At 50.0% G+C, this 21,306-nt stretch overlaps 1 protein-coding gene across 4 annotated transcripts in view; it reads right to left on the bottom strand.

Annotated features, from left to right (window-relative positions):
• The window catches only part of DAPK2 (death associated protein kinase 2), a 111,589-nt gene extending 91,313 nt beyond the window's left edge, over positions 1–20,276 (bottom strand). Inside the window, exons 1-2 of one of the 4 annotated variants that reach the window (XM_059698977.1) lie at positions 20,181–20,276; positions 14,607–14,704 (exon numbers count right to left, since the gene is read on the bottom strand). In XM_059698977.1, coding sequence (XP_059554960.1) covers positions 14,607–14,698 — 92 coding nt within the window. In that variant the 5' untranslated portion in view covers positions 14,699–14,704; positions 20,181–20,276. The other 3 variants (XM_059698969.1, XM_059698994.1, XM_059698983.1) reach the window with 3 other exon arrangements.
• Between the last annotated feature and the right edge of the window lie 1,030 nt (positions 20,277–21,306).

Genomic DNA, 21,306 nt, shown 5'->3' with positions numbered 1-21,306 from the left:
GTGGTATGTTCTCCATTTCATAGATAAGAAAAACCAAGGCTCAGAGAGGTGAAGTAACTTGCCCAAGGTCACAGAGGCTATGGGTAATAAAGCTGGGATTCCTACCCAGGCTGGACCCTGAGCCTGAGGGACAAATTCTTGGCTGTGTATTGGAGAGGAGTGGGTCAGCTGCCCAAAGAAATGGCCCAGCCACAGGCCTTCCCTTTAGGGTAGCAGCTCAAAGAGCTGGAGGGCTTGCAGTGGAGCCTGGCCAGCTGAGCCAGCGTCTGGCAGTGCTTCCTGAGCTGCAGGGAGCTGACGTTTTCTCAGAGACACTCGTGGACCCCAGGAAGGATCCCGTGTCAGAATTCAGATGAGACATCAGGAAGGATTTCACGGCCCCAAACTCTGGAAACGCTGCAGAGTTAGCTGGCTCTAAGATGCTTTATAAAATCTTTCTCTAAGAAATCTTTTCAGGATTGCTACTTGGACCTGTGTTAATAAATACCTGGGGACACACAGCCTTATCCCCACTCCATCTGGCCTCCCTGCTTTCGAAGGTTGGGACTGGGTGCTTGTGCCTCTGTAAAATGTGGACAATTACTTCCTACCTGCCGGCCTCTCCCACTTGGGAATCTCACTGGTTAAATAAAGTAACAGAGGAGAAGCTGCCCAACCCAGCGCCTCCCTGTGAGCTCTTCCAAGCAACTGACCGCTGGGCTTTTAGCACAATGACGTCCGTATCTGTGACATTGTGCTAGGCACTTCCCACATGCCAGGCTATACCCCTTACGTCTGTGGCAGGAATGAGGGGGAAGGGAGGGAAGTCAGAGGTAGCTTTGTGTTTGGGAGAAACTTTATAGGGTCTTTGATTCCAGAAAAGAGAGACCTAGAGACCTAGAGTCTTGGCTTAGTGGATAAAGCATCTGCCTGTGGACTGAAGGGTCCCGGGTTCAATTCCAGTCAAGGGCACATGCCCGGGTTGCGGGCTCAATCCCCAGTAAGGGGCATGCAGGAGGCAGCCAATCAATGATTCTCTCTCATCATTGGTGTTTCTATCTCTCTCTCCTTCTCCCTTCTGTTAGGTTGGAGAGAGCCCAGGATCGGATACATGCAGACATGTGATGAGACAATGGACTTCCCCTGGAATTTCTCACAGATCAACGTGCCAGACACAGATACCGGCTTCTTCTCCCTTAATCCACACACCCCCACACAGATACTGACTTCTTTCTGAATACCCCTGCCCATCCCCTGCGGCAGAAAATTCCTCAGCTCATGTCCCCGCCCCTCACCCAACCGCAGTATAAAAAAGCGCCCCCCTCCCTGTTGGTGTGAATCCACGTGCCCTGTCCTTGGGGTACGTGGGTCTCCCAGGGGCGCAGAAATAAACCTTTTCCTTTCCTTTCTTTTCTGATTCACTGGACTCTCTATTTCTTGCACCGCCTCCTGAGCCACCTAACCTAACACCTTCCTCTCTGAAATCAATTTAAAAATTTTTTTTAAAAAAGAGAGAGAGACCTAGAGTCCACTGAGGCAGTTGTTACAACAACAATAAACTGTCTATATATGAAACTGACCTTGTGGTAAGTAAAAAGGATGATAGCTGGTTTGGGGCCTGAAGCAGGGTCCTGGAAGCTCCCAGCATCATGGCAGAGGTCAGGGGTCAAGAAGCAGAGGTGTCTGTCTCCTGCTTTAAGCCGTTTCCTTCTTTGTGCCAAAATTCCTTTCACTGCCCCCAAGCCTGACATGGAACTCAGTTTACTCTTCAACCAGCCTCAGTGGTGAGCTCATCCTGAGCCAGGGTCACAGAGGGAGCCCAGCATTGTCTCAAAGGAGGAAGGGGTCCCTGAGTTCCAGGGCCCGAGGCGTGAGGAGGATGTGAGCACTCCCCGGGGAGAAGCAGGGAGGCTGGGTCAGGAACACAGCTTCCTGTTGCCCTGGAATGGAATGCTCATGTTTCCTATTTGGACATGAATGATGGGACCCCAGAAGGTTGGAAAACATGGAGAGACTCTGAGTCCCCAGGTTATTTCCAGAACCCTGTGAGACAGAGACCATTACAACGAAGAACAGAGCCTAAGAGAGCAACGCTGCCTCCTGAGGCCCCACAGCTCACAGTAGCAGAGCCAGCGTCCAACCGGGGCCTGGCAGCTCCAAACACCCAGAGTGGTCACCACCAGGCTAAAGCTCGCCAGCCTCACCCCTGAGCCCCTCCTCCTGCCAGGAATGGCTCAGTGCCCTTCCCTGCCTCCTCCCTCCACTGCCCTTCTCCCCTCGGCCCTGTCTCCTCTCTCAGGTGGCAGGAGTTCCTCCAAAAGATGAGTAGGAACACTCTGCCTCCTAGAGCCACACTGTGCCCCTCAGCAGCTAAGCTCTCCTTTCCAGCTGGTGGCCCCGCCCCGAGGTACCACCTCAACCCAAGGTGGGAAGGACATTCCATTTCCCGCCAGGCCTGTGGCCAAGTTACCAGGGACCAGCAGCTCAGGGTCCAAGATTAGGGTCCTGAGTGAGGCCTCAGGGTTGGATGCCGGCAGCACGTGGGTGGGAGTGGCAGGGAGGCAGTGCCAGCCCTGGATGTGGATTAGACACAGGACAACAGGGCTCTCAGCAGGTCTTCCAGTAAACCACCAAGAGCACTAAGCAGTAGGACCCACCTCTTTCTCTGTTCTCTGGAGGGGACCCGAGGGCCACAGGCAGAAAGAAAATCCTAGGCATCTTGGCACCTCAAAGAGAACACTGGACCAGGGATCAGAAGCCGTGGGCTTAACTCCCAGCTCTGACACTAAAGTTGGCAAGCAGTGAAGTTCTCTGAGCTTCAGCTTCCTCATCTGCAAAATGGAAAAAGACCTACCAGCCCAGGGGATTACGCCAGGTGATGCCCCTAGCCCCACCCCTTTCCTGTACAAGATAATCCCTAGTACCCAGAGAGCTCCTGGCCATGCTTCCCACCCTGCCTTCTCTTCAGAGGACGGCATTGGCCTTGGTTCTGAAACGGGGCTTCCCAGAGGTTCCTCACGGGCTGTGTGAGGGAGGGGGAGGAGGGGCAAGTGGACTTCTGCGCCCCCTTCGTCCTCCTTTCCGCACCCTCACCTTCACTTTGACCTGTTTGTGTCCCGTCCCCCACCCCACAATAATCTACTTTGTTAAAGTTTTGCTACTTAAATAGTAAACTCTGCTGAAGTAGATCAGGAGAAGGCACACTTTTCCCACAAAGGGCCAGATGGTAAATATTTTAGGTGTTGTGGGCCCAGAAGCAAAATGAAAGGTATTATGCAGCACTTATACAACAAAGAAGAAAAGAAAATTTCAATAAATATTTAATTGATGGGATTAAAAATATAATGAGAATTGATTTTTGTTTTGCCTGTTTTTTTGTAATACAGGTTTTCCAATCAGAAGAATGGAATTGGGGGGCGGGGAACGGTGTTTGGGGGGGATAACATTTTGTTTAATTAGGTTCCAAAGTTAGTGTTCCCTGCCGGGAGCCGGTCCATCCTTGCTGTTTCAAGGGACCTGGCATATATGGCATACGGTTCTTAATATGTTTGCTCACCTTCTTGGCGCTGTGTTTTAACCAAGGTCACCTCTCCGAGAAAGGTTGAATCCCCAGGTAGGGATTTTCCCCTGAAGTTAAGGAGGGAATAAAACCCCTCAACTAAGTGCCAGGCGGGTAATTAATCACTTTAACTATGAACAATCATGCTTAAGCTACATAATCTTTACTCCCTGGAATGGAGATAAGAAACGCCCTAACCTTTGTAATAGAGATTGATAGGATTGAATCAACTGGTATAAATACAGATGTAACAAGACAGCAAGACTCAGAACTTAGAAGTCAGAACTCAGAAGACAGAACCTACACAGAACCTACAGACAGAAGGACTTCGCTGGAGAGAACATGGCAAAAGATCCTGGACTGAACCTGACTACAGAAATTGGCAAGAGAACCTGACTAGAACCTGGTGACTGAACCTGGCTGGAGAACCTGGACAGAACCTGGCTGGAGAACCTAGCTAGGGAACATGGCCACAGAACCTGGCTGGAGATCCGAAGCAGAACCTCTCTGGAGATTGAGACCAGAACTTGGCTGGAGATCCTGGCTAGGCTGCTGATCAACTGAACACTGTCTCCGTGTCATTCCTTCTTCGCCGACTCCGTCTACGCCTTTGGGAACCCCTGGACCTGCTGGGGTTGGACCCCGGCAGTTCCCTATCATCAAAGCTATTGGAACTGTTCCTCTGTAAAACCCAGTCTTTGCTCCAGGGCCATTCACAAATAGGTGGCAGACAGATTTGGCCACAGAGCTGTAGTCTTTCCTCCCCTGGACTAGACATGGTAGGAGCCCCTGCAGGTTCAAGTCCTTGGGCTCTAAAGCCTGCTGAAGCCTGCTGTGGGTCTGGGGCAGTCTCCAGGAGAGAGACCTGAAGGCTGCAGCCGTCACTCTGTGCGAGGCCCTGGGAACTGCAGTCTCCCACACTGCCAGAGCCCCGGGGCTTTACCACAGCTGAGGGGCAGGGCTCAGGGCCTAACTCCTACCGCTGCCTCCGCTCTTACCCCTCACTTTCCAGCAAAGGAGAAAACAGGGGAACAGCGCTCTTCTTTGTCCTCAAAGCACCCCTCCCCAAGGAGCCCATCTCTCCCAACAGCACTCTCTCAGAAAGCTTTTTAAAAATATATATATATTTATTGACTTAAGGAGGGGAAGAGAGAGAGAGAAACATCAATTTGTTGTTCCACTTATTTACGCATTCATTTGTTTTTTTCTTTGTATGTACCCTGACCGGGGATTGAACCCACAACCTTGGCATATCGTAATGATGCTTTAACCAACTGAGCTACCCAGCCAGGGCCTCCAAGAACTTTCTTATAGAACCCTGCCCACCAGCTTCTAAAAGTAGATACAAAGAAATGGAATCTGCCCTAGCTGGTTTGGCTCAGTGGATAGAGCATTGGCCTGTGGACTGAAGGGTCACGGATTTGATTCTGGTCAAGGGCACATGCCCAGGTTGCAGGCTCGATCCCCAGTGTGGGGCGTGCAGTAGGTAGCCGATCAATGATTCTCTCTCATCATTGATGTTTCTCTCTGAAACCAATAAAAATATATATATTTTTTTTTTAAAAAGTAGAACCTTCTGCTTGAGTTCTGGGGTCTCCCAAAAACCTTGATCTCCTCTATCTGTGGGGGCAGGAGGCAAAACTATCCATCTATGGGGAAGACCTCTGTCTCTGGTCCTGATGGGTCAGGTAAGTTTTCTGGGCCTTATTTTCATCCTTTATAAAACGGGAACTATTATATTTGTGTTACCTGCCTTGTGTTGCTATCAGAACTTCAAATTATCCATGAAAATGTAATTAAATGAAAATGAAATGTAAACACCATTAGAAAAGGTAACATAGCAGAGAGAATAAGTTTTGGAATTAAGAGAGAAGCATAGAAAACTTTAACCACTTTCCATTTCCCTACAGCAAAAACAGTAATGTTTCTTTACAAAACTCTTGAACTACCAGAAATACATAAAAAACTATGAGTTTTTGGCAAAGCCCTACGGAAACCAGCGCACGTTGGTGACCTGGTAAACTGGATCAGTATTTCTAGTTTTCACCATGACATAAATCAGCCATAACCTTTGACCTGGTATTCCACCTCTGGGAATACACCCAGCAGAAATAATGCAGAGAGAGGAAATTAAACAAATATGTCCACAGGAACATTTATTTTTAATAGTGAGAAACAATAGGGGAATGTTAAGTAAACTGGGAATGCCTGTATAGCAGAATATTATGAAGTTAACAAAAATATGTACTATATCTTTTTTTTAAAGTGGGTATTCTTCAAAAATACCAGTGTCAAGAAAGTCAAAGGAAGGCCAAGGACCCATCCAGAGTGCAGGAGCCTAAAGAAATACAACAACGAGATGCAATGCATGATCTGCACTGGACCTGGTTCTGCAGGGAGAAAAACTGCTATAAAGTGCACTAATGGGGCCCTAACTGGTTTGGCTCAATGGATAGAGCGTCAGCCTGCAGACTCAAGGGTCCCAGGTTCGATTCCGGTCAAGGGCATGTACCTTGGTTGCGGGCACATCCCCAGTAGGGGGTGTGCAGGAGGCAGCTGATCGATGTTTCTCTCTCATCGATGTTTCTAACTCTCTATCTCTCTCCCTTCCTCTCTGTAAAAAATCAATAAAATATATTTTTAAAAAATAATAATAATAATTAATAAATAAATAAAGTGCACTAATGGGGAAATTGACAAACTGGAACAAGAACGAGAGCTTAGATAAAAATGTTATATCAGAGTTAAATGTCCTGAATTTTAAAACTGTACTGTGGAGAATAAGAACGCCCTTAGGAGACGCTTAATGAATGTTTAGGGATAATGAGGCAAAATGTCTGCAACCGACTCTCAAATGGTTTAGAAACATTAATAAATAGATAGGAAGGAAGGAAGGAGGGAAGGAGCAAGGAGGGAGAGGAGCAGCAGGAGGAGAAGGAGATGGGAAGAGGAAAGAAGAGACAGGAAGTGACAAAATGTTAAAAATTGGGGTATCTGGATCAACGGTGTATGGGAGTTCTGTTATTCTGAAACCTTTTATTAAATTTGAAATTATTTCAAAACAATTGTTTTTATTTACATAGACTCTGGATATATGAAAGGTGTAAATAAAAGAATGCTGAGTGTAAAAACAATACAACACAAAAATGTACATGCTGGTGACAACTAGGAAAGCAAGTATCTACAGTACACATAGGTATATAATGCTTTCAATTAGCCCACACAAGTACCTCTCTTCAGCTCTCAGAGTTCTCATAAAGCAAACTGAGCTCAATGAGACCTACCCTGGGGCAGGGGATTTGCTGGGACTGAAGCGTGTGCAATGCAGCCACTTTGTCTGAGTGGCTTTGTGCTTTGTTTTCCTAACAAAGGCTGATAAAGGCGCCTCTCTCCCTCATCCATGCTTCTATCATCCAGGGCTCTCTGCAGTCACCTGCCTCTTGGCGGCCCCATCCCTTCAACCCTCTCCACGTGCCCTCTTGCCCACTCCCAGGCCTGCCGCCCCTCAGTCAGTAGTGTAGCCCTTACCTCGAGGCAGTTACCTGCTATTTCCGGGTTAGTCTGTGAGGAGCTGACCCACCCCGGGTTAGAGCTTCCTCCTCTGAACGAATAGCACATGTTTGGGGGAGGGGGTGTGGAGCATTAGCTCACGGCCTGTTCCATCTTCTTCTTTTATTAGCTTTTGAGAAGAGTACCCCTGTTCCCCAACTTTTAGAGACTGAGTTTCTTTATCCCTAAAATAGGAATAATAGCTGCTTCCCAGGGTGTTACAAGGATTAAATACAAGAATGTATGTCTAGCCCAGCGGGTGTGGCTCAATGGTTGAGGATCAACCTGTGAACCAGGAGGTCAGTTTGATTCCTGGTCAGGGCACATGCCCAGGCTGTGGGCTTGATCCCCAGTAGGGGGTGTGCAGGAGGCAGCCGATCAATAATTCTCTCTCATCATTGATGTTTCTATCTCCCTCTCCTTTCCTTTCTGAAATCAATTTAAAAAAAATTTTTTTAATGAAGTATGTCTGGGAAATGGAGGTAATTTTTGTGTTTTGCTTCCCACTATGTGTGTGGGGAATCCTGGACATTCATGGACTCCAAGACCTTTGGAAGCTGGGGGGCTCGGCTGTTTCCTGCCTCAGATCTAACTCAAGGCAGGTTCCAGACGGCTCTGCACTTACCTGATGGGTATCTGTGGGAGCTGAGCACTTATTAGTATAAAAGGCCTGGGCTGGACACTATGGCGGCAGGGAGGGGGAATGGATGGATAAAAGATGAAGTATGCAGGGAAAAGCCTTCAGTCCAGAGGGGCAGATGACCAGGTGGACCCTTTGTGTAACATGAGATGTGATGACATTAGCACTTAATAGAGATGTGGGTCCAGGATAAGAGGTAATTAAATCCACGGAAGGGGCAGAGGTAGGGTGGGGTGGGTCATGAGAGGCTTTGCCAGGAGACAGCCTTTGATCTGGACCTGGGAGGAAGCCTTTAATTTTCCCAAGAGTGAGGGAACAGCAAGAACAGAGGGAAGTGGCGAGTTTTGGAGGATCTCTGGCCTCCGTCTCAGTGCTGCAGTGATTCTCAAAATAGGAGAACTAATGTGAAGCTGGCTTCAAAGAGCTGACAGCCCAACACAAGCAAATGTGGGACAGGATAGGCCTAATCTCACTCCTGGGCAATCCCAGGGCCGCGGGCGCTGCTCCTTGGCCTCCTGGACCTGCCCCGGTAGCTTAGCACTTGGGGGAATGTTAACTCTGAGATATGTGTACCTCAAGTAGACACAAAAGAGGAAGGGATGTGTGGACATGAGAAACAGCTGTTGAAAGATTAGAAGGTAAAACAGAAATAAAAATAGCTGCTGTAGTAAGGCTACTAATCTTTTATTGGCTTAAACTTCTTAGATTTTTTTTATTTTTTTAAATACATTTTTATTGATTTTTAAAAAATATATTTCTTTATTGGTTTCAGAGAGGAAGGGAGAAGGAAAGAGAGAGAGAAATATCAATGATGAGAAAGAATCATTGATCAGCTGCCTCCTGCACGCCCCGCACTGGGGATTGAGCCCGAAACCCAGGCATGTGCCCTTGGCCGGAATTGAACCTGGGACCCTTCAGTCCACAGGCTAATGCTCTATCCACTGAGCCAAGTCGGCTAGGGCTTAGATTTTTTATTAAAAAAAAAAAAAAAACTTGCATCCAAAATAAGTCTCACAGATCTATATACAGGACTGTAAAAAGATATCCAATGCTTTTCATTAAGTGAAAAAGCAAGTTGTAGACTTATGGTCGTGTGGTCCCCTCTGGGTCCACTTACACACTTGCTTTACTTAGAAAAGTTCTAACAGGCAACAGAAGAACATTATTATCAGAGTTTTCCTGTGGGTGTGAGATGTGGAGGGAGAGCAGAGGGAATTCTACTTTAACTCATCATAACTTTATGACATTTCCCATGCATCACCTCTGTAATAAAAAAATTTTCATTTAAACAGAAATAGGAAAGTCCTTTTGCTTCAGAAACGCTTTTCCCTGGAAAACCCTTGTCCCAAGGACCGAGACAGGTAAACCACTATTATTGCTGTGTTCCATAGTGCTTTGTGGCTAGACTGGGCTCTAGCACCCAGTCTGAGTAAATCTGAGCTCTACACATTTCCTGAAGATTTTTATTTCTCTCACAAAGAGGTTGCCCAGGCTAAGCTGACTGTGTGCTGAATGATCTTAATGACAGAGGACCCCATTAGAGACTCCGGTCTGGCCGACAGCCCTGTCAGGATGGCCACCCCTGGCAATTCCTCACTTCCCAGGAAGGATGAGGCTTGAGAGCAGCGGACCCCTCCCCTCCCTGTCCCAAAGCTCTCATCCCTACACAAGGAGATTCTGCAGGGTAAGTACCTAGCAGGGCGCCTTGCACATGGGAGCCTCCTGGAAGTAGCAGAGCTTATGGCTGCTGTCTTCATCAGGGAGGGAAGAGGGGATGAGAGGGTGTGGGGGTGATAGTGAGGTAGGCTCCCTGAGAGAGGTGGGGACTGTGGATAAAAGCTGAATGTGCGTATGGATAGTTTTTTCTGTTTGTTTAAACCAGCACAATGTAGTTAAAAAGCTTCTTTAAATTCCGCCTCCTATACTGCTTGCTTTGTGGCCTTGGACAGATCACCTCCCCTCTCTGGGCCTCACTTTCCTTGTCTATAAAATGGAAATTTGGACTAAATTCTTGTCGAGATCCAGTTCAACAGTAACATTTAATAAAATATTCTGATCGTCTAAGTAAAAGAAACCACTAGAGGAAGAAGAAAACACTCATTATTGCATGCTGTTTTTATTGAATTACCTTGTGCCCTTGTGCATACAGTATTCAACACTGGTCCTAACTACCAGCGCCCTTCCTCTAGGTCTAGGAAATATCACTCTTTCCAAAATGTTCACCTCCTGACTCTGACCCTTCTCCTTCAAGGTCAAACAGAAATGACCACCCTACCATATATTCTCCCCCACTCCCCAGAAGCATTCAAAATAAAGGAAAAAACGAGTTTGCTCTCTGTGGGTCCTGATGGTGTGGCCAGAGCCCTAGACTAGGAGCCAGACCTCCAGTCCCCACATGGTCTATCACTGGCTCACCATGTGACCTTGGACAAGCCACTTCCTCTCTCCGATCCTAACCTTGTCTTTAAAATGATGGATTGAGTGGCTTTTTCTTTATGAGCCCTACTCTAATATACCCCTGCTCTGCCCTAGGTGGCTACCAAGTCTGGTAGAGGCCAGAATCTGCAAACCAGCCTCTCTCCAACCACTCCAGCATCCCCAGCAGGCTGCTGCCAAAATGTGAATGCAGCCAAGTGTCTGCACTCAGCACAGGGAGCCAGAAATCAGGTGAGATATGCAGGGTCAGGAGTGGTCCCAGCCGAGCTCAGGACTCTCCAGCCAGGGCACGCTGTCCCCATCCAAAGCTGGATGCTGCAGCGTTTCTCACAGATGTTCTTACTTGAAGAACAAGGACAAACAAGGCCTCCAATGAATCAAAAACATGTGCTTCAGGGGCCAGACAAGGCCAGGAAGTGAAGTAAAGATGCTTTGCTTGTTAACACATGGTTTAAGCTAAGGTATAACATACCTACAGGAAAATGTACATGTACATGAACATGAACGGCTTGATCTATTTTCATGACATGAACACAGCAGTGAAACAGGCACCCAGATCAAGAAACAGAACAATCCCTATGCCCCACAAGTCCCCCTTGTGCCCCAGTCACTAGTCCCCCAAATAACCACCATCTGACTTCTAGCATATCTGATTCACTTTGCCTGTTTCAAACTTTACACAAATGGAATTATATAGTATGGACTCTTTGAGTCTGGCTTCCTTTACTCAACAGTATGTGAGTTTCATCCATCAGCACAGGTAAAAATAAAAAGTGACTGTCATTCATTCTCATTTTTGCATAGGAAGGACTTAATGAGGAGCTAAAATAAACAAGAAGAAAGCCCTGAGTGTAGGCAGAGTACTCACTGATAGCCCAGGAAGCAGGTGTACATATAGCGCTCTCCAAAATAAGAATGACGGCCCCCCTGCACGTGCTGTTTTCCTGCAGAGCCCACCCCTTTCTCCTAGTGGCTCCATAGGTGGGACGCAGGACCTTGATGCCTCAAATTTACTTCAAAGGCCAGAAGCTCTTATTCACTGAACACTTACCCTGTGCTCGGCTCTGTGAGGAACACCATAGACTCAGCATCTCATTTAATCCCCACAACTGTGAGGTTGGTGCTGTTATTATTCCCATCACACAGGTAAGAAAACTGAGGCCCAGAGAGTTTGGGTAAGTTGTCCTAAGGTTGCAATCTGTGTGACCCCTACGGCCAAGCCTGTCCACCATCCTGTGTTGACAGGGAGCTTGCTGGCTGCATCAGGCCCCACCTATGTCTCCAACCTCATCTAGCACCGCTTGCCCCCAGCTCACGTTCTGAGGCCACACTGGCCTCCTGTCAGTAGCTCAGGCCCCAGGTCCTTTCCCATCTCTGAGCCTATGTCCATGCTGTTGTGTTGCCTCTACCTGCTTATTAACCCCTCAGTTCTCAAGTTAATAGGCTCTTCTTCAGAGCAGCCTTTCCTGACCCTCAGTCTAAACCTGCATCCCCTAGTCCAGTGGTCAGCAAACTCATTAGTCAACAGAGCCAAATATCAACAGTACAACGATTGAAATTTCTTTTGAGAGCCAAATTTTTTAAACTTAAATTATATAGGTAGGTACATTGTTATTAACTTAATTAGGGTACTCCTAAGGCTTAGGAAGAGCCACACTCAAGGGGCCAAAGAGCCGCATGTGGCTCGCGAGCCACAGTTTGCCAACCACTGCGCTAGTCTCTCTTAGGGCACCTGCTCTCTCCTTCATAGCCCTTCACACATGCTAAAATGATGTATCTGTGTCCTTATTCACTTGTTTAGTGCTTTTGTCCACCAATGGAACATAAGCTGCAAGAGGACAGGAATATTCCTGTTTGTGTACCCCTACCTTGGGCAGTGCCTGGTACACAGCAGGTCCTTAATAATATGTTAAGGGAAGAAAAGAAGGGGAGGAGAGAAAGGTAGGCCTGTCCCTTCAGAAGCTGAGCAGTCATCTGGAGGCAGTTCTATTTCCAGCCTGTTCATGGCCTCAGGCAAGACCTTTCCCTCTCTGAGCCTCAGACTCCTCCACTGTCAGATGAAGGGCCTGTTAGAGGACTTCTAATGGCCTTCCAGCTCATCTGACCTGTAGACCACAAATCCTAGCATGTCAAGCCATTCCAAAGGCCTCTACTGCCTCTTACCCACTCCCTGTCTGGTTAGCACTTTAGAAAAGTAGGTGGGGTCCATTAAGGCTCCCCAGGCTGCAAGATACATGGGGCCTTCACACCCTGTTAGAGGGAAGGATCAGAAAACGTGAGATCTCTCTCATTCTAATAGCTCCAATATAGTGCGTGGGGGGAAAGACAGGACCAGGGAGGAATAACAGATGGATTCCCTAGGAAGCTGCTCCTATTTCCTTCTTCACAGTCTTCCTCCTCAGTTCCCAGCTCTGGTGCCAGTCCCATCCAACTCCACCCTTGTTATGTGTGTGGCCCCCACCACACACACACACACACACACACACACACACACACGCTGGAGCTCCAGGAAGGTAGAGACTAACTGTGTCCTCCTTGTCTTTGTACCCACAGCACTTAGCACAGACCCCTACACACAGGATGTGGCCAAGGTTGGGCCACTGAACCAAATGCCACTGGCAGGGTCTGCTGCTGAGGAAGCCACTTTACCCTTGGTGTGACCCAGGTCATAAGAAACCGGAGGGCAGAGAGCCTGGTCTCTCTTTCAGAGGCAGCCTCCTACTGCCACCCTCAGCTTCTGGCCCTCTGTCCTCCCCCCACCCTTTCACCGGGCCCTGGATTGCCTATGTCAGCTGGGCTCTGAAATAAGGCAGATGGGTCATCCCCCTCTGGGGACTCTGCATCACTTGCTGCCATGCACCCAGCCATCCAGTCACCCAGGACAAGCACCGCCTGAACTTGAAGCACCTGCACCTTCCATTCTCCTCAGAGTCTGGCTCTGTTTTGTCTTTTGGAATTAAAGTAAGTAAAGAATTAGTCCTGACCCACGAACTCTATAAAGAGGAAGGGCCTCCTGCTTTGCCTCCTAGATAGGGTGGAGGCCCTAAACCCACAGGTTTTTACTTTGCTGGGAGTGTGAAAGGCTGAGGTTGGCTATACTGGTGAGAACGTGGGAGTGTGCAAGTGCCATGCTCATAGGATAGAGCACCACAGGTGTGCAGTTACAGACAGAGCCGGCCAGACCTGGTTATGTCACTTGCTGGCTGGACAACTTTGGGCAACTTGCTTAAGTGCTTGAGACCACAATTTCCTCATCTGAAAAACGAAAGTAAAACAATTCCCATTTCTTCCAGCCAGCATGGCTCAGTGGTTGAGCATTGACCTATAAACCAGGAGGTCACAGTTCAATTCCCAGTCAGGACACATGCCCGTGTTGTGGGCTCAATCCCCAGTGGGAGACATGCAGGAGGCAGCCGATCAATGATGCTCTCTCATCATTGATGTTTCTATCTCTCTCTCCCTCTCCCTTCCTCTCTGAAATCAATAAAAATCTATTTTTAAACATATATATTTTAATATCCCATCTCAAGCACTGTTGTGAGAATGAAACTTCAGGACTACTGTTCTATAATCACTAAAACACCATCTAAATAGTAGCATCTGTCAGAAATGGAGCAGGAAGAGATCTTCAGAAAAATCTTCATTTCTCTCCAAATAGGAACTACTTTCAGGTCTCAGAGGTTAGCTCTGGTTGTGTTCCGTGTTTAGCAAACCTGAAAAGGCACCCAGTAACTCAGATCCCATGAACCTTCATGGCTATGTTCCTGTGGCTTGTTACTCAATGCAAATCCACTTTCAGGAGGATTACTTCACCTCCCAATCAGGCTCTGAGCTTATGAAACAAAATCCTGGGAGCCGTGGAGAATGTCAAGTGGGACTCAGAGAAGAAAACCACAGGTCAGGTCTCAGTCCAAAGTCTGGGGAGGGCTTCGTGAGAACAGTAACAGATAAACCAAGAATCATTTGGATTCACCATAACTCAGCCAGGATATACTGAAAACACAGAGCTCAACAATTCTAGCCCCTTCTACCCGTGTCTTTATTTTCAGAGAGATGACCATTTGCAGAGCCTCCCATAAAGATGAATAAACCCCCGGATTACTGACAGCTGTCAGAGGGGAGGGGGATTGGGAGGACTGAATAAAAACGGTGATGGAGTGAAGCAAAAACCAAACAAACAACAACAAAAAACCTCACAGACACTGGGTGGTGAATACACACTAAAATATACAGATGATGTTTTATAAAATTGGATACCTGAAAGTTATTACTTTTATTAATCAATATCACCCCCAATAAATTCAATAAAAATTAAATAAATAAACTTCAGGATTGTTTTTAAAGCTTCCCACGAGTTCTGTGACAAGATCCACTGACAAGGGCACCAAGAGAAGTATATCCTGTCTCCCTCTGGCATCCCCTCCGCCTCTGCCGGCCTCTTACCTCCCCAGCTCCTCTCCGATGTCGTAACAGTCCTCCACCTTCTGCTGCTTGAAGGCCTCCATGTTTGGGCTCCTCATTGAGGCCTGGAGCATACAGCCCTGAAAGTGAGATTAGGACAGATGTGTCAATTGGCACAAGCCTAAGAGTCTGAGCCTGAAAGTAATCAGCTGCAAGGAGGCTGATAATTTCACAATCATCCACAGCCCTGTTCCTCAAGAACTGCCCTGCTCTAGCCTTTCCTCACTTGTGACCGATGCAGCATGGTTCTGATTTGATGTAGAGTAACTCATATTTGCTTGGGAGATAGAAAAAGAGTCCTCACGTATTCAGATCTGCTCTGAACAAGTGCAGAGAAATAGAACCATGCCAACTTCAGCGATTTGTTCTCAGGAAATTCAGGTCTACTGGGGAAAGAGGCAGCCGTGAGGCAGGAGAAAGAGCACTTGTTTTTGAGTCAGAAGATCTGGGTTCAAGTCCCAGTTTTGACTGGATAAGTCATTGAAACTGTGGGAGACTTAGCTTCCCTGTCTATAAGAGGGGCTGATACTGTAAAAACCAACAGCACATCATGAAATTATCTTGTAAACCAGGGGTCCTCAAACTTTTTAAACAGTGGGCCAGTTCACTGTCCCTCAGACCGTTGGAGGGCCGGACTATAGTTTAAAAAAAAAAACTATGAACAAATTCCTATGCACACTGCACATATCTTATTTTGAAGTAAAAAAACAAAAAGGGAACAAATACAAGATTTGTATTTGCATGTGGCCCGCGGGCCACAGTTTGAGGGCCCCTGTAAACTGTCAAATGCAGTCAAAACGTAAGGAATTTTCATGACCTCAGCTCTCTCCAGGCTGCGCCACCTGAAAGCGAGTCTGAACTGATTGTAAACTCACTCATCACCCCAAGAGAAAGATGGGCGGGAGTGCCGTGACAAATTACAACAGGCATCAGGAGCCGGGAGGCTGAGGTTCTAGTTCCAGTTTTGCCCTCAGCTAGCTCTGTGACCTCATCTCTTGTCTGAGGAGCTTCAGTTTCCTCATCTGTCGAATGGAGCTCGCTCTGCTGCCCAGGGCACCGCACTGAGAGCCAGGCAGCTCTGCACCTTGAGAGTGCTCGCCCCTCCACCAGGAGAGACCGTCTGCACCTTGCCCTGCGATCCCTGCCCCAAGGAGCTCACCCGTTCCTGGGAACGCCACATGTCACCCTCAAGGGCAGGGCCCAGGACGCAGTGTGCAAGTCACAAAGATAACACCGGCTGCCTGTGGATGTGTCTTTCAAGAGTCATTATCACGGGCCTCTCAGAGCTCATTTAGGCTAAGCGTTGGCAGCTTTTCTTCTGCCTGCCAATCAGATACCAACCACGCCCGGGCCCCACGAACCCCAAAAGACTGTTTTCACCAGCCTGGGTGGAGGCCCCATTACGTAAAGGCATGTTTCATCAATGTGAAGTGGCTGGAGCTGTTCTAACTCTCAGGCGATGTGTACATTTCACCCTCTTCTCTCCATGTCTAGTCCCCTGCAAACTAGAGCTCTGTTACCAGGATGCACACAGATCCCTGAAGACCTCCAGACCGACCCGGCCTGGCACCCAGGCCTTTCTCTCAGGTCACCTGCCGACCTCCTGCCTGTGGGCGCTCCTGGTCCACCACACATCCTCCTTCCTGCTATGTCTTCACTCTGTGCTTGGCCAGGGCCCAGCAAGGATGGGATACTGGAAAGAGCAGGCTCCAGGAACCCATTCTAGGCTAGTCTGGTTGTATGTCAGCCATGTGACTCACAGCATGTGACTCACAGGGGTGATAACATTGATATCGCCTACTTCACACATCTGTGTAAGGACCCATTGTGATAGGGGCATAAACTGCTGGGCAAAAAGAAAGAGGATGATTGTTACTGTTATTGTTAGACTCGTTTCTGCTTCCCACAGCCATTAAGACAACCAATTCCGTTCCTCTCTCAAGAAAGGTCTAGGGATCCTCTGGCAAATTTGGCTCAACCATAATCAGGAGTTCAACCCATCCTGGCAAGTCTCCTGAACAAGCCCAGAGGGTGGCAACCCACACCATCTTCTTTGTGCTGAAAACATCCTTCCAAATAAACCATTTGGGTCAGGTCCTCGCGGGGCAGGGGTGGGGGTGGGGAGCAGGGAGGTGAGGCCACTAATTTCACACAGCTAGGTGGAAGCTTAAAAGTCCAAAAACATTCTATTGGCAGATACCCTGAGAGTGGCCCCAGGAACAGCTAAGATCTGCCGTTGGCACGAGGCCAGGGACATTTGTTATCAGGAGCTGAGCTGGGTTTGAAGCAACCCCAGCTCCCCAGCAAAAGGTTAAGCCCCATCCTTGGGCCCCACATCCTGGATGGCTGGGGTGAGGGCAGGGGGGCCCCAAGGGCAAACAAGGCCCACCAGTTTGGCCCCCAACTCACCTTCCCAACCTTAGTCCCCTTCCCACCACGTAGCCTATATTACAGCCAAAATAGACCTTTCCCATTCTCCCAACACAATGGAATTATTAAACAACGATGAGGATAAACTACGGCTATCTGCAACTACATGGGTGAATTCAACTCACAAACAAAATGTTGAATGAAAGAAGCCAGACACAAAAGACTTCATACTGTGCGATTCCACTTGGGCAAAACTACTCTATGGTGCTGGAAGTCAGCACAGTGGCTGTCCCTGGGTGAGCGATTGTGCCTGGAAGGAAACACAGGGGGGTTCTGGGTGCTGGCAATGCTGCTCCCTGATCTGGGTGGTGGTTCCATGGGCTTATACGATATATACTTATTTTGTACACAGTTTTACATTGTTAGAAAGTGAGTCTAACATCTACCTTCTGGGGCAGATGAGATAACATATGTAAAATCTTCTAAGTAGTGTTTTGATGGTCCCTCCTGCCTATTGTCTTAGAGCCCCAGGAGGGCAGAGGTGGAGACAGACTCACCAATGTCCCCTTGTAGTAGCTGGTATACAGCAGTCACCCCATAAAGGATGATACCTCATCAGGCAAAAACAGCTGATAACAGCCAAAGGCCCTCCCCTCACATCTGTCCCCAAGATGAATTTGCATTTTACTTCGGAAACATGAAACTTATGGGGAGAAACTCTGAGGTGGAACTATAGTCACAAATTAGGACCCAGAGGCACAGGCCCTTTTCTGGGCCTGCAAAGATAAACCACACGGCAGAGGGGAGGGGCACAGCGGCAACTTTTGGTTAGGGGCACAGGCCATCAGCTGCAGACATTTCAACGATGAGGCCCCTCTTAATGCCCACATTTCTCTTAATGGAATCTCCAGGATTCACGTTCCTGCTCCCAACCCTCACACTAGGCAATACTTCTGAAGGTTAATACAGATTTCCTAGAACCTCACAGAAAGGGGCCTCAAAGATCGTCTGGGGGGGTTTTAGACTCTGTTTCCGGAGCCAGCAGCGTGAGGAAGGGGAGCCAGAGCAGTTCCACTTCATCCATATTAGAAGTTTGTGTTCTGTGAAAGAATTCATGGGGGGAGGGGGTGCGGGGGGTCTGAAAACCACTGCTGTCTAGTCTAACCCACTTGTTTTACAAAAGGAGGAAATTGAGGTCCAGAAAGGGGAAGGGACGTGCTAAAAGCCACCCAGCTAGCCCGCTGCAGCTGCTCCTCCCGGGCTGCTGTGGACAGCACCTCTGATGGTGGCACCAGGGCTGGGGACGTCAGTGGCCTCCGAAGGACAACCTAGGAGGAGGCGTCCAGGGCTGGAGGATCACCCCGTAGGAGACTCTCTCAACCCTGCCAAGCCCTCGTCCCCACTGGCCCCAGCTACTCAGCTAAACTCTCAGAGACCCTCACCCCAGCTCACCCAGCGCAAGTCACAGAAATGGGACCATTGCAAGAGGCCATGAGTGATTATCCCCTTACACCTCCCACCCTACTCCTGCCATTAGGGATCATCACATTCAGGCTCTGAGGAGGCTGGGAGGTGGGGGGTGGGGGGGACTCTGGCATTACAGAGCCCCTCCAGGCATTCAAGGCTTTGACCCATCCCTGAGGAGGAAGTGGGGCTCAGAGAAGATGAGCCACCTGCCTAAGCTGGCGTGAGAAAACTCCATCTTTCTGATGAAGGTCCAGCTCCACTGGGCAGCCTGCTGGTTCACCCCCACATCCGACAACTAGGGGGGCCTTAGGAAAATGCTCAGGGTCAGTTCAGGTTTCATTCCTACCAATTAGAAACTTGCCCCAGACCAGCATACACCACCCACATCCACATCCCCTGTGCCTCCTCCCCACGTCTCTCCTAAAACTGCTGACTTATCATTGGGGCCATTTTAGGTGCTAAAAACACATCCTGGGAGATGGGTGGTTTGGGAAGAGCAGGACTCTGAACGTATTTATGAAGGGGCCAGGCAGCAGCACCCCTCAATCTCCAGGATTCTTCCAGGAACACCTTACCCAGAGGCAGTTGGGAAATGAGTGTCAGAAGCCAAAGCAGCAGCCCCCAACTACCACCACTGGATCCAGAGCACAAGGTGTCAAAGGTTGTGCTCAGTCTACCTGTCCACAGGGACCTTCCCACCTGCCTCTTGCAGCCAACTCTGGCCTCCTCTCGCAGTGTGCACTCCTGATCTACCTCGCCTGTGTGGCCTCCATGCTCACCTCTCCTCATTTTCTCCTTCCTAAAGGGAAAAGCTAATCACCGCCACATGCCAGGAGTCATCCACGATGCCTGGCCCAGAGTTGGGGTCAGCTGCTAATAGCACCCTGCCATGCCTTTCTACCGGAGCCTGCACCGGCCTGCTGGCTGCCCCGTGCCCACCTGGCTCTGCCCCAGGCCGGGGTCCTGATGTCAGGACTCACAGCTTCATCCTGCCACGCAGGAGGCTGCCTGTGCACTGAGCAGCCTCCTGCATCACCTGCGGGAGCCAGGGGAGAAGCAGTCCTGCGAGGAGGCGGATGCTGAGAAAACCTGACTCTTCTCCCGGAAATCTGGGGTACTCTACCCCGTCAAAGGGCTCTGACTTCATGGAAGGAAGTCTGTCTCCCATCTCCTGCCTGGGTGCCAGGCCTCTGCCCTCCGCCCCCGTCCCCCGAGTCAAACTACCAGGCTTCAGTGTGTGCCCTGGGGGTGCAGCGGGCAGGTCCAGCGAGGCCACGGCGCCCAAGGCCACGGCCGGCCAGACCCGCGGGCGGCGTCAGGAACCCGGGCTGCGGGCTTGGAGAACACGAGAGTGCGTGCCCCGGGCAATTTGCTCCCCCGCCAACCCCAGCCCCGGGCACCGCTGTGCTCGGGCGTGCGCCCCGTCCTGCCCGTCGAGCCCGCGCGGGCGCTACTCACGGCGGAAGGCTGCACGGCGGCGGGCGCGGTGGGCAGGGGGCGCGGCGGGGTGCGTGGCGCTCGGCTCCGCTCTGCTCCTCGCGCTCACGGCGCCCTCGGGCCGCCCGCCCCGCCGCGGAGGAGCCGAGGGGCGGAGCGGCCAGCCCCGTCCCAGGCGCCGGCTGGAGGCGCGCCCGGTGACCCAGGCCGGGGATCGGGGCGCCCCCTGCTGGGAGCCCCGCGGGACAGCCCAGGGGTGAGGGCGCAGGGCCCGGCGGTCACCTCCAAAGCTCCGGCGAGACCTTCCAGGCGTCCTCACCAGCTCTGCAGCTCACGTGCTGCGCGGCCCGGACAAGTCAGCTAACCTCTGCGCGCCTTGCCTGGAAATTGATTTAAATGGGCTGATACGTGTGACACAGCCTGGCACAATCGCTCAGAAATGGTATTTCCTTGCGCCCGCCCCCCCGCCCTCCCCGCGCCTTCCCAAAGAAAACACACCGTGAGAGAGGAAGTCCCACCAGGGAATAGGCCGCTTCCTCCCTGACACCAGCGTGCGCCCTGACACTGCCCAGATGCTCTGGGAACCTCACGCCCACGTTTCACTGCGGGGCGGGGGCTGTGGTGGGAGGGACACTCCGTCCTCACCACCATCCCCAGCTTGGGGGCGCCCGGCCTGGCTTCCCTCTGCGCCCCCAGCCCTGGAATGGTTGGTTAGTAGCGACCGCATCCGCATCGCCCCTTCCCTAATGAAGGACTTGGAGAGGGTTCTTCCTCTCTTCCTTACCTCGAAATCCCAGGACAAAAGGAATGAGGGGGGAGGGGAAGGGAGGAGAAACAGAACTTCCGCCAAGTTCCGTGGTCTCCCTTCAAGACAAGAGGCTATTTAGCTAAAGGAAATGGAGGTCCCTTCTCAGAGCTCCCATCCCTAGGTCACCACGGGGCTTCTCAAGGCAGTTGCAGAGCCCTGCCTGCTATTGTGGTCAAAGCCCAGCTCTGCCACCCGCCTGCATAGTCTTGAGCATGGCACCCGAGCTTTCCCTTCATCAGTAAAGCAGGGAAACACCCCTTCTTACAGCGTCTAACGGGGCTGTTGTGAGGCTGAAATGAGGCAGGGTGTGTAAGATGCACCTAGAGGGCCTCTACCGGAGTACAGCCTCCCCTCCGCCCTTTAGCCTTTCCCACACTCGGGTGTTGACAAGTACAGATGGGCCCGCCTTCCAGCTGACCCATACATACCTCAGAGCCTGGGACAGCCTGGGGAGAGACTCCAGAGCCTCCTTGTTTATAACTTTACAACATCCCAGGACAGTGCACGCTCTGAGCTTCCTCTCCCAAGAGCACCATGCTACCTGGAGTAATTTTCCAAGACGGGGGTTGGCTGCTTCTGAAGTCAGTGAGCAGAAGACAT

Source organism: Myotis daubentonii, chromosome 1, assembly GCF_963259705.1.
Source record: "Myotis daubentonii chromosome 1, mMyoDau2.1, whole genome shotgun sequence".
Classification (NCBI taxonomy): domain Eukaryota; kingdom Metazoa; phylum Chordata; class Mammalia; order Chiroptera; family Vespertilionidae; genus Myotis; species Myotis daubentonii.
The sequence above is the reverse complement of the archived record's forward strand: the minus strand, read 5'-3'. Positions and strand labels throughout refer to the sequence as shown.